General features: G+C 50.1%; 1 protein-coding gene across 1 annotated transcript in view; it reads left to right on the forward strand.

The window, feature by feature from the left end:
* Window positions 1–801: 801 nt before the first annotated feature.
* Window positions 802–13,635, forward strand: part of LOC130133145 (protein phosphatase 3 catalytic subunit alpha-like) — a 60,595-nt gene continuing 47,761 nt past the window's right edge. Inside the window, exons 1-2 of the mRNA XM_056301935.1 lie at window positions 802–847; window positions 3,896–4,096. Coding sequence (XP_056157910.1) covers window positions 802–847; window positions 3,896–4,096 — 247 coding nt within the window. The remainder of the gene's footprint in view (window positions 848–3,895; window positions 4,097–13,635) is intronic.

Consider the following 13,635-nt stretch of genomic DNA (forward strand, 5'->3'; position numbering starts at 1 on the left):
GCGGGTGGGAAGCCGGATGTGGGTATGTGTCCTGGTCGCTGCACTGGCGCCTCCTCTGGTCGGTCAGGGCGCTTTTTCGGGGTGGGAAGGGGAACTGGGGGGAATAGCGTGATCCTCCCACGCGCTACGTCTCCCTGGCGAAACTCCTCACTGTCAGATGAAAAGAAGCGGCAGGCGACTCCTCGTGTGGAGGAGGCATGGCCAATCCTAGCGCTTGAATGCTGCGCGGGGCGTGTCTTGCGTAGTCGCGCGCGCATGGACGCCCGGCCAATCCTAGCGCTTGAATGCTACGCGGGGCGTGTCTTGCCTAGAAGTGCCGTGGGATTCATAATAACGCGTGGAGGAGGCACGTGGTAGTCTGCATCCCCTGGATCGGCAGAGGGGGTGGAGCAACGACCGGGACGGTTCGGAAGAGTGGGGTAATTGGCCGGATAAAATTGGAGCGAAAAAAGGGGAAAATCCCCCCCCCCCCAAAAAAATAGATGAAAATTTGCGCATCTTCAGGCAGCAGGTGAAGCCAAGAAACTTCTCATGATTCTTAATACTCTTTATTTTACATTAGAATTAGACAGAAGACTTAAAAACTACTGAGCACAAAAACGAGAAAGAGAGACAGGAAGAGAGAGAGTGAGACAAGAACAGAGAGCGAGTGACAGGAAGAGAGAGAGAGCATTGTGCGAAGCCAGTATGTAAGTGCTGTGAGTGAACTCAGTTCAACTAAATAATAAAACTCAGCTCAACTAAATAATAAACCCTTTTCTACTTTATTAGCAAAAATTAATCCTACCTGCGATGACCAACATGGTTATCTTGTGTGATTATGCTACAGTGATTATCAACACAAGCTGTAAGACTGTAATAACTAAGATATTTAGGCAATGGGGTTCTTCAATTTAAAACCACCAATCCAAGTTGTTAAAAATAAAAAACAAAACAAAACAAAAGAAAATAACAGTAAAAGCCAGATGGACTGGCCCATTGTGGCTGTGGTTCACTGGGAAAACACCCAGTGCTCCCATTGCATACCTGCTGATCACTACTGCATGTCCATCCCCAAACTGAATGAATGAATCCCTTACCCATAATGACACGATAAAGTGGCAAATAAATGTAAACATGCCAACTGCTGGCTTACTGTATTGCTGCTTCCCTTCTGGTTTTTCAAATCTGCAGGCAAACTTTCAAAGTGGCCAAATGTGCACATGCGTCTGAGTGGGCCATGTTCAAAGCCTCTATTGCAGATGTGGCAAGAAGGAGCTGTGGTCATAAGGTCATCAGTGCCTGTCAAGGCGGCAACCTAAGAACCCGCTGGTTGACACTGGCGGTGAGGGGAGCCATCAGGCTGAAGAAGAAGGCCCTTTGGGCTTGGTTGGCCCAGAGATCTCCTGAAGCAGCAGATAGGTACTGGGAGGCCAGAAGGGCTGCGGGTTCGGCGCTCACGGAAGCAAAAACTCGGATGTGGGAGGAGTTTGGTGAGGCTATGGAGGAGGACTTTCAGTTGACCTCAAGGAAGTTCTGGCAAACAATCTGGCGACTCAGGAAGGGGAAGCAGAGCTTGACTCAGGCTGTGTTCAGCCGGGGAGGTGAACTGTTGACCCGGACTGGGGATGTTATCGAGCGGTGGAAAGAACATTTTAAGGAGCTCTTGAACCAGGCTAACACATCCTCAGTGGAGGAGGTAGAGTCTGAAGACTCGGGGGAAGCCTTACCCGGATCCCTGGCAGAGGTCTCTGAGGTAGTTAAGAAGCTCCTCTGTGGCAAGGCGCCAGATGTGGATGAAATGTCTTGGGGTGGGGTGGGGGGAACTGGAGGGGAATAGCATGATCCTCCCACGTGCTATGTCCCCCTGGTGAAACTCCTTATTGTCAGGTGACAAGAAGCGGCTGGCGACTCCACATGTATCAGAGGAGGCATGTGGTAGTCTGTAGCCCTCCCCGGATCGGCAGAAGGGATGGAGCAGTAACCGGGAGGGCTCGGGAGAGTGGGGTAATTGGCCGGATACAGTTGGGGTGAAAAAGGGGCCAAAAAACAACAAATGTTGATTCGCAACATTTAGGACACATGAATTAAAATTAAATAGATAAATGTTTCAGATGTTTGAGTGGTGACCACGTCATCACTTGTGTTCAGCTGTTGATATGCTAACACAGTAGCGCCCCGACACTAAGACTCGTGGTTTCAGCCCCAGCGTTGCCTGCAGTTGCTGCAATGGCGTGTTGAGTTCCCTGGAAGTCGCTTTGGATAGAAACGTCTGCTAAATGAGAAAATGTAAATATCAAACCCTGCACACCTACTGAGTCAGCTGTGTGACAAAGTTCCGGGGACTCCATCAGAGGGACACAGCGGGAGAAGCAGTCTGGTGCACTGTGTGATATTTATGACACAGACCACAACTAAAACTCACTTAATCTCTTACAAGATACCTCAGCCAAATTCAGCCTTGAGGTCAGAAGTTCAGCACTATCAGACAACTCCTTCTGTAGATGTAGGAGATACTTTAAGCCCAGGTAGGTGGTCATCACCCCGAATAGCCACTCCTGACTCTCCCTTTCCCCAAATCTCCACCCAAACCCCACCCTGCCCACCACAAGTGCTTATTGGACTCATCTCAAGGTAACAGAAACCCTATCTGAATACAAAACCCAACCACTGCAACGGACAACCCTGCCTACAGGGACGGGACGGGACGGGCCGGGGGGGGGGCAAGAAAGGAAAAGAAGAGGTAAAGAGTGATGGGACAGTAGGAGAGAGGGTTCTGTGCATGTGAAACGGGAGGATAGAGAGAAAGTGAGCAAAACAGAGGGGGGGGGGAGCGAGAGAGAGAGCGTGCGCAAGGCCTAGTTTTTTTAGTGTGATCTAGGCCATTATCTGTGTTAGCACTGGTGGGGCTCGAATAGCCCCCTTGATCCTGCACAACAATACCTTTTTATAAGCATGTGTGTGTGTGTGTGTGTGTGTGCGCGCGCATGCTCGTGAGAATGTGTCCCTACACACACGCACGCAATCATGCGTACTAACGCCATTGTGTTGGACATTTTCTGCACATGCGCCACTTTGCCTCTGCCTTCTGCTTTTACTGCTGAATTTGTGCCTGTGTGTGCTAAGAGGGTTTGTGGGTTTGTGTGCGTGTGACTCCTCACGTGCAGCTGTGCACTCTTACTGTATCGCTCCTGTTGTCAGTCAGCACCCCACCCCCCACCCCCACCCCCTGCCCAGCAGTGCCCTGGGGGCTTTCATTATGTAAGACATTACTGCAGAACAGAGGCAGCAGCACATCACTGCAGACCACAGCCAACAGACACCACAGACAGGAAGGCAGGCAGGCCCCTGATAGCTCTGAGGCAGCCCCTTGATTCAATACAACTGGCCCAGGCTGCCATAAAACCACAGCAACACACACACACACACACACACACACACACACACACACACACACACACACACACACACACACACACACACACACACACACACACACACCCAGAGCCTACAACAGAGGTGTGATCTGGATCAGGGTGGGGGTTGAGGACTTCTGACTCGTTGAAGAATATCACTGAATCATGTCCTCTGCATTATAACGATAGTCTTTCTCTCTTTCTCTCCATCAACCCTGGTCATTCTCCCTATCTGACATTCCTCTTTTAACCTATCCTAATCATTTCACTCCTCTCAATCCGTCCGTCCATCCATCCATCCATTAATCTGTCCATCCTCCCATTCTTCCCTCCATTTCCATTCATTTAATATCAATTATCCATCCTCACTCATCCCATCATCTACCATCTTTACCTTTCCTCCTCAATATCTCAACTGTCTCTTGCTCTCCTCCATCCGTCCATGCATCCAACACCGATTCATGTCTTCCTTGCGTGTGCCGCCCCCCCCCCCTCATCAGCGGTCCCCTTCCCCCTGGCCCACCGGCTGACCATGAAGGAGGTGTTCGACGCCGAGGGTCGGCCGCGGGTGGACCTGCTGAAGGCCCACCTCACCAAGGAGGGTCGCTTGGAGGAGGCCGTGGCCCTGCGCATCATCGACGAGGGCGCCGCCATCCTGCGCCAAGAACGCACCATGCTGGACATCGAGGCACCCGTCACCGGTATGTATGGGTGGTGGGGTGAGGGTGGGGTGGCTTGGACGGTGTGTGTGTGTGTGTGTGATATTTGGCAAAAATACCAGGGTCGGGTTTTCCCTCCCACGTCTGGCAGGCAGTACCAAAAATATAAATAAATAAATAAAGTTTCTTCACTCACAGAGGGCCTCACGCTGACACAGGGTACAGCAGGTAGATCCCGCAGGTAGATCCCGCAGGTAGATCCCGCAGACGACACCTGCCATCCTATGGAGACAGCAGGATGGCCAATGTAAACCCATGAACGTTTCTATAGTGTTCTTGTGGGGGGTTTTTTGGTCACATTATACAAACACTAAAGACTGCTCTATAACACATTAACTGTTCCTACAGTGTTCCTATATCAGTACTATAGACATGTGGCAGTACACAGCTACAGTGTTATTATCATAGCATTATATATGCATACATATACATATACACACATATATATATATATATATATACACTACCGTTCAAAAGTTTGGGATCACCCAAACAATTTTGTGTTTTCCATGAAAAGTCACACTTATTCACCACCATATGTTGTGAAATGAATAGAAAATAGAGTCAAGACATTGACAAGGTTAGAAATAATGATTTGTATTTGAAATAAGATTTTTTTTACATCAAACTTTGCTTTCGTCAAAGAATCCTCCATTTGCAGCAATTACAGCATTGCAGACCTTTGGCATTCTAGCTGTTAATTTGTTGAGGTAATCTGGAGAAATTGCACCCCACGCTTCCAGAAGCAGCTCCCACAAGTTGGATTGGTTGGATGGGCACTTCTTTGAGCAGATTGAGTTTCTGGAGCATCACATTTGTGGGGTCAATTAAACGCTCAAAATGGCCAGAAAAAGAGAACTTTCATCTGAAACTCGACAGTCTATTCTTGTTCTTAGAAATGAAGGCTATTCCATGCGAGAAATTGCTAAGAAATTGAAGATTTCCTACACCGGTGTGTACTACTCCCTTCAGAGGACAGCACAAACAGGCTCTAACAGGTACTATTTAATGAAGATGCCAGTTGGGGACCTGTGAGGCGTCTGTTTCTCAAACTAGAGACTCTAATGTACTTATCTTCTTGCTCAGTTGTGCAACGCGGCCTCCCACTTCTTTTTCTACTCTGGTTAGAGCCTGTTTGTGCTGTCCTCTGAAGGGAGTAGTACACACCGGTGTAGGAAATCTTCAATTTCTTAGCAATTTCTCGCATGGAATAGCCTTCATTTCTAAGAACAAGAATAGACTGTCGAGTTTCAGATGAAAGTTCTCTTTTTCTGGCCATTTTGAGCGTTTAATTGACCCCACAAATGTGATGCTCCAGAAACTCAATCTGCTCAAAGAAGTGCCCATCCAACCAATCCAACTTGTGGGAGCTGCTTCTGGAAGCGTGGGGTGCAATTTCTCCACATTACCTCAACAAATTAACAGCTAGAATGCCAAAGGTCTGCAATGCTGTAATTGCTGCAAATGGAGGATTCTTTGACGAAAGCAAAGTTTGATGTAAAAAAAATCTTATTTCAAATACAAATCATTATTTCTAACCTTGTCAATGTCTTGACTCTATTTTCTATTCATTTCACAACATATGGTGGTGAATAAGTGTGACTTTTCATGGAAAACACAAAATTGTTTGGGTGATCCCAAACTTTTGAACGGTAGTGTATATATATATACACTGCTCAAAAAAATAAAGGGAACACATAAGCAATGCAATGTAGCTCCAAGTCAATCACACTTTTGAGATATCAACCTGTCCAGTTAGGAAGCAACACTGATTTGTGAATCAATTTCACCTTTTGGTAAATTGTCTAATTTCCACCTGGTGGAAATTAGACAATTTCCAAGACAACCCCTATAACAGGAATGGATTTGCAGGTGGTGGCCACAGACCATTTGCCTGTCCTCATCTTTTCTGGCCGATCTTTGGTTAGTTTTTCATTTTGCAGAAGTTGCTCAGGTAGTGCAGCTCATCCAGGATGGCACATCAATGCGTGCTGTGGCAAGAAGATTTGATGTGTCTCCCAGCACAGTGTCCAGAGCATGGAGGAGGTACCAGGAGACAGGCCAGTACACCAGGAGACGTGGAGGGGGCCGCAGGAGGACAACAACCCCGCAGCAGGACCGCTATCTGGTCCTTTGTGCAAGGAGGAACAGGAGGAGCACTGCTGGAGCCCTACAAAACGACCTTCAACAGGCCACTAATGTGCAGGTTTCTGCTCAAACAGTGAGAAACAGAATGCATGAGGATGGTATGAGGGCCCGACGTCCACAATTGGGGCCTGTGCTCACAGCCCAACACCGTGCAGCCCGATTGACCTTTGCCAGAGAACATCTTGGTTGGCAGATTCACAATTGGCGCCCTGTGCTCTTCACAGATGAGAGCAGGTTCACACTGAACACATGTGACAGACGTGAGAGAGTCTGGAGACGCTGTGGAGAACGTTCTGCTGCCTGCAACATCCTCCAGCATGACCGGTTTGGCGGTGGGTCAGTGATGGTCTGGGGAGGCATATCCTTGGAGGGCTGCACAGACCTCTACGTGCTAGCCAGAGGTACCATGACTGCCATTAGGTACCGGGATGAGATCCTCAGACCCATTGTCAGACCATATGCTGGTGCAGTGGGCCCTGGGTTCCTGCTCATGCATGACAATGCTCGTCCTCATGTGGCCAGAGTGTGTCAGCAGTTCCTTTATGTCGAGGGCATTGATGCTATGGACTGGCCTGCACGTTCCCCAGACCTGAATCCAATTGAGCACCTCTGGGACATCATGTCTCGTACCATCCGCCAACGCGATGTCGCACCACAGACTGTCCAGGAGTTGACCGATGCCCTGATCCAGGTCTGGGAGGAGATCCCTCAGGAGACCATCCGTCGTCTCATCAGGAGCATGACCAGACGTTGTAGGGAGTGCATACAGGCACGTGGAGGCAACACACACTATTGAGCCTCATTTTGAATCGTCTTGAGGAATTTCCACAGAAGTTGGATCAGCCTATGTTCTCATTTTCCACTTTGATTTTGAGTATGATTCTGAATCCAGACCTTAATGGGCTAATGATTTTGATTTCCATTGATCATTCTTAGGTTATTTTGCTCTAAACACATTCCTCTGTCTAATAAATAAAGATTTTCAGTTGAAATATTTCATTCATCGAGGTCTATATTGTGTTTTTAGGTGTTCCCTTTATTTTTTTGAGCAGTATATATACAGGAGAGCACGGTGGTGCAGTGGTTAACGCAGTTGCTTCACAACAAGAAGATTCTGGGTTCGAGCCCCGGGGTAGTCCAACCTTGGGGGGGTGGTTCCGGGTCGTCCTCTGTGTGGACTTTGCATGTTCTCCCCGTGTCTGTATGGGTTTCCTCCGGGGGCTCCGGTTTCCTCCCACAGTCCAAACACATGTAGGTCAAGTGAATCGGCCGTACTAAATTGCCCCTAGGTGTGTGTGGAGTGGAGGGGGGGGGGGGCTCTGTGATGGACTGGGGGGAGAAACCTTGGGGAGAGCATCGGAGGAGACTCGTCAGTGCAGTGACGCATGTGGGAACAAAACAATTACTGATGAAAAGAACCCGCTGCAGGACAAGAAAAGTGGATGTTGGGACAACACCGCATCAAACACCTGAAGCACCTCCCCACACCGACCCATGCATCCTCCCTGCGTGGGCGCGCGTGTTTATGATGAGGGAATGGGTGAAAGCTGAAAATAGATAACAACACACAGACACGGGGACAGTGCAACAGAAGTAGGCATGGACAGAGGGAGGGAGGGAGGGAGGGGGAGATAAAGAGGTAAACAGAGAGAGAAGCAGAGAGAACTTTCACGTATTAATCAAACTGCATCCAAACGTTCATTAAGCTGCCAACCTTTTCATGTGACTGGTTGTTGGGTGGAACCAGGGCACAGCGTTTCACCAGGAGAACCAGGGGACAGTGTTTCATCAGTAGAACCAGGTGACAGTGTTTCACCAGGAGAACCAGGTGACAGTGTTTCACCAGGAGAACCAGGGGACAGTGTTTCATCAGTAGAACCAGGGGACAGTGTTTCACCAGGAGAACCAGGGGGCAGCGTTTCACCAGGAGAACCAGGGGACAGTGTTTCATCAGGAGAACCAGGGGAGAGTGTTTCACCAGAAGAAACAAGTGACAGTGTTTCATCAGTAGAACCAGGGGACAAAGTTTCACCAGGAGATCCAGGGGACAGTGTTACACCAGGAGAACCAGGGGACAGTGTTTCACCAGGACATCCAGGGGACAGTGTTTCACCAGTAGAACCAGGGGACAGTGTTTCACCAGGAGAACCAGGGGACAGCGTTTCACCAGGAGAACCAGGTGACAGTATTTCACCAGGAGAACCAGGGGACAGTGTTTCACCAGGAGAACCATGTGACAGTGTTTCACCAGCAGAACCAGGGGTCAGTGTTTCACCAGGAGAACCAGGTGACAGTGTTTCATCAGTAGAACCAGGGGACAGTGTTTCACCAGGAGAACCAGGGGACAGTGTTTCACCAGGAGATCCAGGGGACAGTGTTTCACCAGGAGAACCAGGGGACAGTGTTTCATCAGGAGATCCAGGGGACAGTGTTTCATCAGTAGAACCAGGGGACAGTGTTTCACCAGGAGAACCAGGGGACAGTGTTTCATCGGTAGAACCAGGGGACAGTGTTTCGCCAGGAGAACCAGGGGACAGTGTTTCACCAGCAGAACCAGGTGACAGTGTTTAATCAGTAGAACCAGGGGACAGTGTTTCACCAGGAGAACCAGGGGACAGTGTTTCACCAGGAGAACCAGGGGTCAGTGTTTCACCAGGAGAACCAGGGGACAGTGTTTCACCAGGAGAACCAGGTGACAGTGTTTCATCAGTAGAACCAGGGGACAGTGTTTCGCCAGGAGAGCCAGGGGACAGTGTTTCACCAGGAGAACCAGGTGACAGTGTTTCATCAGTAGAACCAGGGGACAGTGTTTCATCAGGAGAACCAGGGGACAGTGTTTCATCAGTAGAACCAGGGGACAGTGTTTCGCCAGGAGAGCCAGGGGACAGTGTTTCACCAGGAGAACCAGGTGACAGTGTTTCATCAGTAGAACCAGGGGACAGTGTTTCACCAGGAGAACCAGGGGACAGTGTTTCATCAGTAGAACCAGGGGACAGTGTTTCACCAGGAGAACCAGGGGACAGTGTTTCACCAGGAGAACAAGGGGACAGTGTTTCATCAGTAGAACCGGGGGACAGTGTTTCATCAGTAGAACCAGGGGACAGTGTTTCACCAGGAGAGAGTGTTTCACCAGGAGAACCAGGGGACAGTGTTTCATCAGTAGAACCAGGGGACAGTGTTTCATCAGTAGAACCAGGGGACAGTGTTTCACCAGGAGAACCAGGGGACAGTGTTTCACCAGGAGAGCCAGGGGTCAGTGTTTCACCAGGAGAACCAGGGGACAGTGTTTCACCAGGAGAACCAGGGGACAGTGTTTCATCAGGAGATCCAGGGGACAGTGTTTCATCAGTAGAACCAGGGGACAGTGTTTCATCAGGAGAACCAGGGGACAGTGTTTCACCAGGAGAACCAGGGGACAGTGTTTCATCAGTAGAACCAGGGGACAGTGTTTCATCAGTAGAACCAGGGGACAGTGTTTCACCAGGAGAGAGTGTTTCACCAGGAGAACCAGGGGACAGTGTTTCATCAGTAGAACCAGGGGACAGTGTTTCATCAGTAGAACCAGGGGACAGTGTTTCACCAGGAGAACCAGGGGACAGTGTTTCACCAGGAGAGCCAGGGGTCAGTGTTTCACCAGGAGAACCAGGGGACAGTGTTTCACCAGGAGAACCAGGTGACAGTGTTTCATCAGTAGAACCAGGGGACAGTGTTTCACCAGGAGAACCAGGGGACAGTGTTTCACCAGGAGATCCAGGGGACAGTGTTTCACCAGGAGAACCAGGGGACAGTGTTTCATCAGGAGATCCAGGGGACAGTGTTTCATCAGTAGAACCAGGGGACAGTGTTTCACCAGGAGAACCAGGGGACAGTGTTTCACCAGGAGATCCAGGGGACAGTGTTTCACCAGGAGAACCAGGGGACAGTGTTTCATCAGGAGATCCAGGGGACAGTGTTTCATCAGTAGAACCAGGGGACAGTGTTTCACCAGGAGAACCAGGGGACAGTGTTTCATCGGTAGAACCAGGGGACAGTGTTTCGCCAGGAGAACCAGGGGACAGTGTTTCACCAGCAGAACCAGGTGACAGTGTTTAATCAGTAGAACCAGGGGACAGTGTTTCACCAGGAGAACCAGGGGACAGTGTTTCACCAGGAGAACCAGGGGTCAGTGTTTCACCAGGAGAACCAGGGGACAGTGTTTCACCAGGAGAACCAGGTGACAGTGTTTCATCAGTAGAACCAGGGGACAGTGTTTCGCCAGGAGAGCCAGGGGACAGTGTTTCACCAGGAGAACCAGGTGACAGTGTTTCATCAGTAGAACCAGGGGACAGTGTTTCATCAGGAGAACCAGGGGACAGTGTTTCATCAGTAGAACCAGGGGACAGTGTTTCGCCAGGAGAGCCAGGGGACAGTGTTTCACCAGGAGAACCAGGTGACAGTGTTTCATCAGTAGAACCAGGGGACGGTGTTTCACCAGGAGAACCAGGGGACGGTGTTTCATCAGTAGAACCAGGGGACAGTGTTTCACCAGGAGAACCAGGGGACAGTGTTTCACCAGGAGAACCAGGGGACAGTGTTTCATCAGTAGAACCGGGGGACAGTGTTTCATCAGTAGAACCAGGGGACAGTGTTTCACCAGGAGAGAGTGTTTCACCAGGAGAACCAGGGGACAGTGTTTCATCAGTAGAACCAGGGGACAGTGTTTCATCAGTAGAACCAGGGGACAGTGTTTCACCAGGAGAACCAGGGGACAGTGTTTCACCAGGAGAGCCAGGGGTCAGTGTTTCACCAGGAGAACCAGGGGACAGTGTTTCACCAGGAGAACCAGGTGACAGTGTTTCATCAGTAGAACCAGGGGACAGTGTTTCACCAGGAGAACCAGGGGACAGTGTTTCACCAGGAGATCCAGGGGACAGTGTTTCACCAGGAGAACCAGGGGACAGTGTTTCATCAGGAGATCCAGGGGACAGTGTTTCATCAGTAGAACCAGGGGACAGTGTTTCATCAGGAGAACCAGGGGACAGTGTTTCATCAGTAGAACCAGGGGACAGTGTTTCGCCAGGAGAGCCAGGGGACAGTGTTTCACCAGGAGAACCAGGTGACAGTGTTTCATCAGTAGAACCAGGGGACGGTGTTTCACCAGGAGAACCAGGGGACAGTGTTTCATCAGTAGAACCAGGGGACAGTGTTTCACTAGGAGAACCAGGGGACAGTGTTTCACCAGGAGAACCAGGGGACAGTGTTTCATCAGTAGAACCGGGGGACAGTGTTTCATCAGTAGAACCAGGGGACAGTGTTTCACCAGGAGAACCAGGGGAGAGTGTTTCACCAGGAGAACCAGGGGACAGTGTTTCATCAGTAGAACCAGGGGACAGTGTTTCATCAGTAGAACCAGGGGACAGTGTTTCACCAGGAGAACCAGGGGACAGTGTTTCACCAGGAGAGCCAGGGGTCAGTGTTTCACCAGGAGAACCAGGGGACAGTGTTTCATCAGGAGAACCAGGGGACAGTGTTTCATCAGTAGAACCAGGGGACAGTGTTTCGCCAGGAGAGCCAGGGGACAGTGTTTCACCAGGAGAACCAGGTGACAGTGTTTCATCAGTAGAACCAGGGGACGGTGTTTCACCAGGAGAACCAGGGGACGGTGTTTCATCAGTAGAACCAGGGGACAGTGTTTCACCAGGAGAACCAGGGGACAGTGTTTCACCAGGAGAACCAGGGGACAGTGTTTCATCAGTAGAACCGGGGGACAGTGTTTCATCAGTAGAACCAGGGGACAGTGTTTCACCAGGAGAGAGTGTTTCACCAGGAGAACCAGGGGACAGTGTTTCATCAGTAGAACCAGGGGACAGTGTTTCATCAGTAGAACCAGGGGACAGTGTTTCACCAGGAGAACCAGGGGACAGTGTTTCACCAGGAGAGCCAGGGGTCAGTGTTTCACCAGGAGAACCAGGGGACAGTGTTTCACCAGGAGAACCAGGTGACAGTGTTTCATCAGTAGAACCAGGGGACAGTGTTTCACCAGGAGAACCAGGGGACAGTGTTTCACCAGGAGATCCAGGGGACAGTGTTTCACCAGGAGAACCAGGGGACAGTGTTTCATCAGGAGATCCAGGGGACAGTGTTTCATCAGTAGAACCAGGGGACAGTGTTTCATCAGGAGAACCAGGGGACAGTGTTTCATCAGTAGAACCAGGGGACAGTGTTTCGCCAGGAGAGCCAGGGGACAGTGTTTCACCAGGAGAACCAGGTGACAGTGTTTCATCAGTAGAACCAGGGGACGGTGTTTCACCAGGAGAACCAGGGGACAGTGTTTCATCAGTAGAACCAGGGGACAGTGTTTCACTAGGAGAACCAGGGGACAGTGTTTCACCAGGAGAACCAGGGGACAGTGTTTCATCAGTAGAACCGGGGGACAGTGTTTCATCAGTAGAACCAGGGGACAGTGTTTCACCAGGAGAACCAGGGGAGAGTGTTTCACCAGGAGAACCAGGGGACAGTGTTTCATCAGTAGAACCAGGGGACAGTGTTTCATCAGTAGAACCAGGGGACAGTGTTTCACCAGGAGAACCAGGGGACAGTGTTTCACCAGGAGAGCCAGGGGTCAGTGTTTCACCAGGAGAACCAGGGGACAGTGTTTCCCCACAACAGTGGCTCTGACGTCTGTCACATCTGCAGACACACATCCTGCATGAACCAGACAACTCAGGCAGAGCACCACAGACAGGCTGATGAACAACAACGTGGAAAACTGTCTGTCTGCCAGTCTTTCTACCTTGTTGCCGTCACAGCCAGACAGACAGACAGAGAGACACACACTTCGTCAACCGGCACCGTTTGGTTAATGTACCTGTGTGTCTGTTTGTATGTGTGTTTGTGTGTGTGTGTATCTGTCTGTGTGTGTGTGTGTGTGTGTGTGTGTGTGTGTGTGTGTGTGTGTGTGTGTGTGTGTGTGTGTGTGTGTGTGTGTGGCTGTGTGTGTGTGTATGTGTTACCTGTGTGTGTCTGTTTGTGTGTGTGTGTGTGTGTGCATGTATTTATGAGTGTATGTGTGCTTGTGTGTGTGCGTGTGTGTGCGTGTGTTTATGAGTGTATGTGTGCTTGTGTGTGTGTGCGTGTGTGTGGCTGTGTGTGCATGTGTTGCATGTGTGTGTCTGTTTGTGTGTGTGTGTGTGCATGTGTTTATGAGTGTATGTGTGCTTGTGTGTGTGTGTGTGCGTGGTTTATGAGTGTATGTGTGCGTGTGTGTGTGCGTGTGTGTGCATGTGTTTATGAGTGTATGTGTGCTTGTGTGTGTGTGCGTGTGTGTGGCTGTGTGTGTGTGTATGTGTTGCATGTGTGTGTCTGTTTGTGTGTGTGTGTGTGTGCATGTGTTT

This window comes from Lampris incognitus, unplaced genomic scaffold (genome assembly GCF_029633865.1).
Source record: "Lampris incognitus isolate fLamInc1 unplaced genomic scaffold, fLamInc1.hap2 scaffold_233, whole genome shotgun sequence".
NCBI classification, from domain to species: Eukaryota; Metazoa; Chordata; class Actinopteri; order Lampriformes; family Lampridae; genus Lampris; species Lampris incognitus.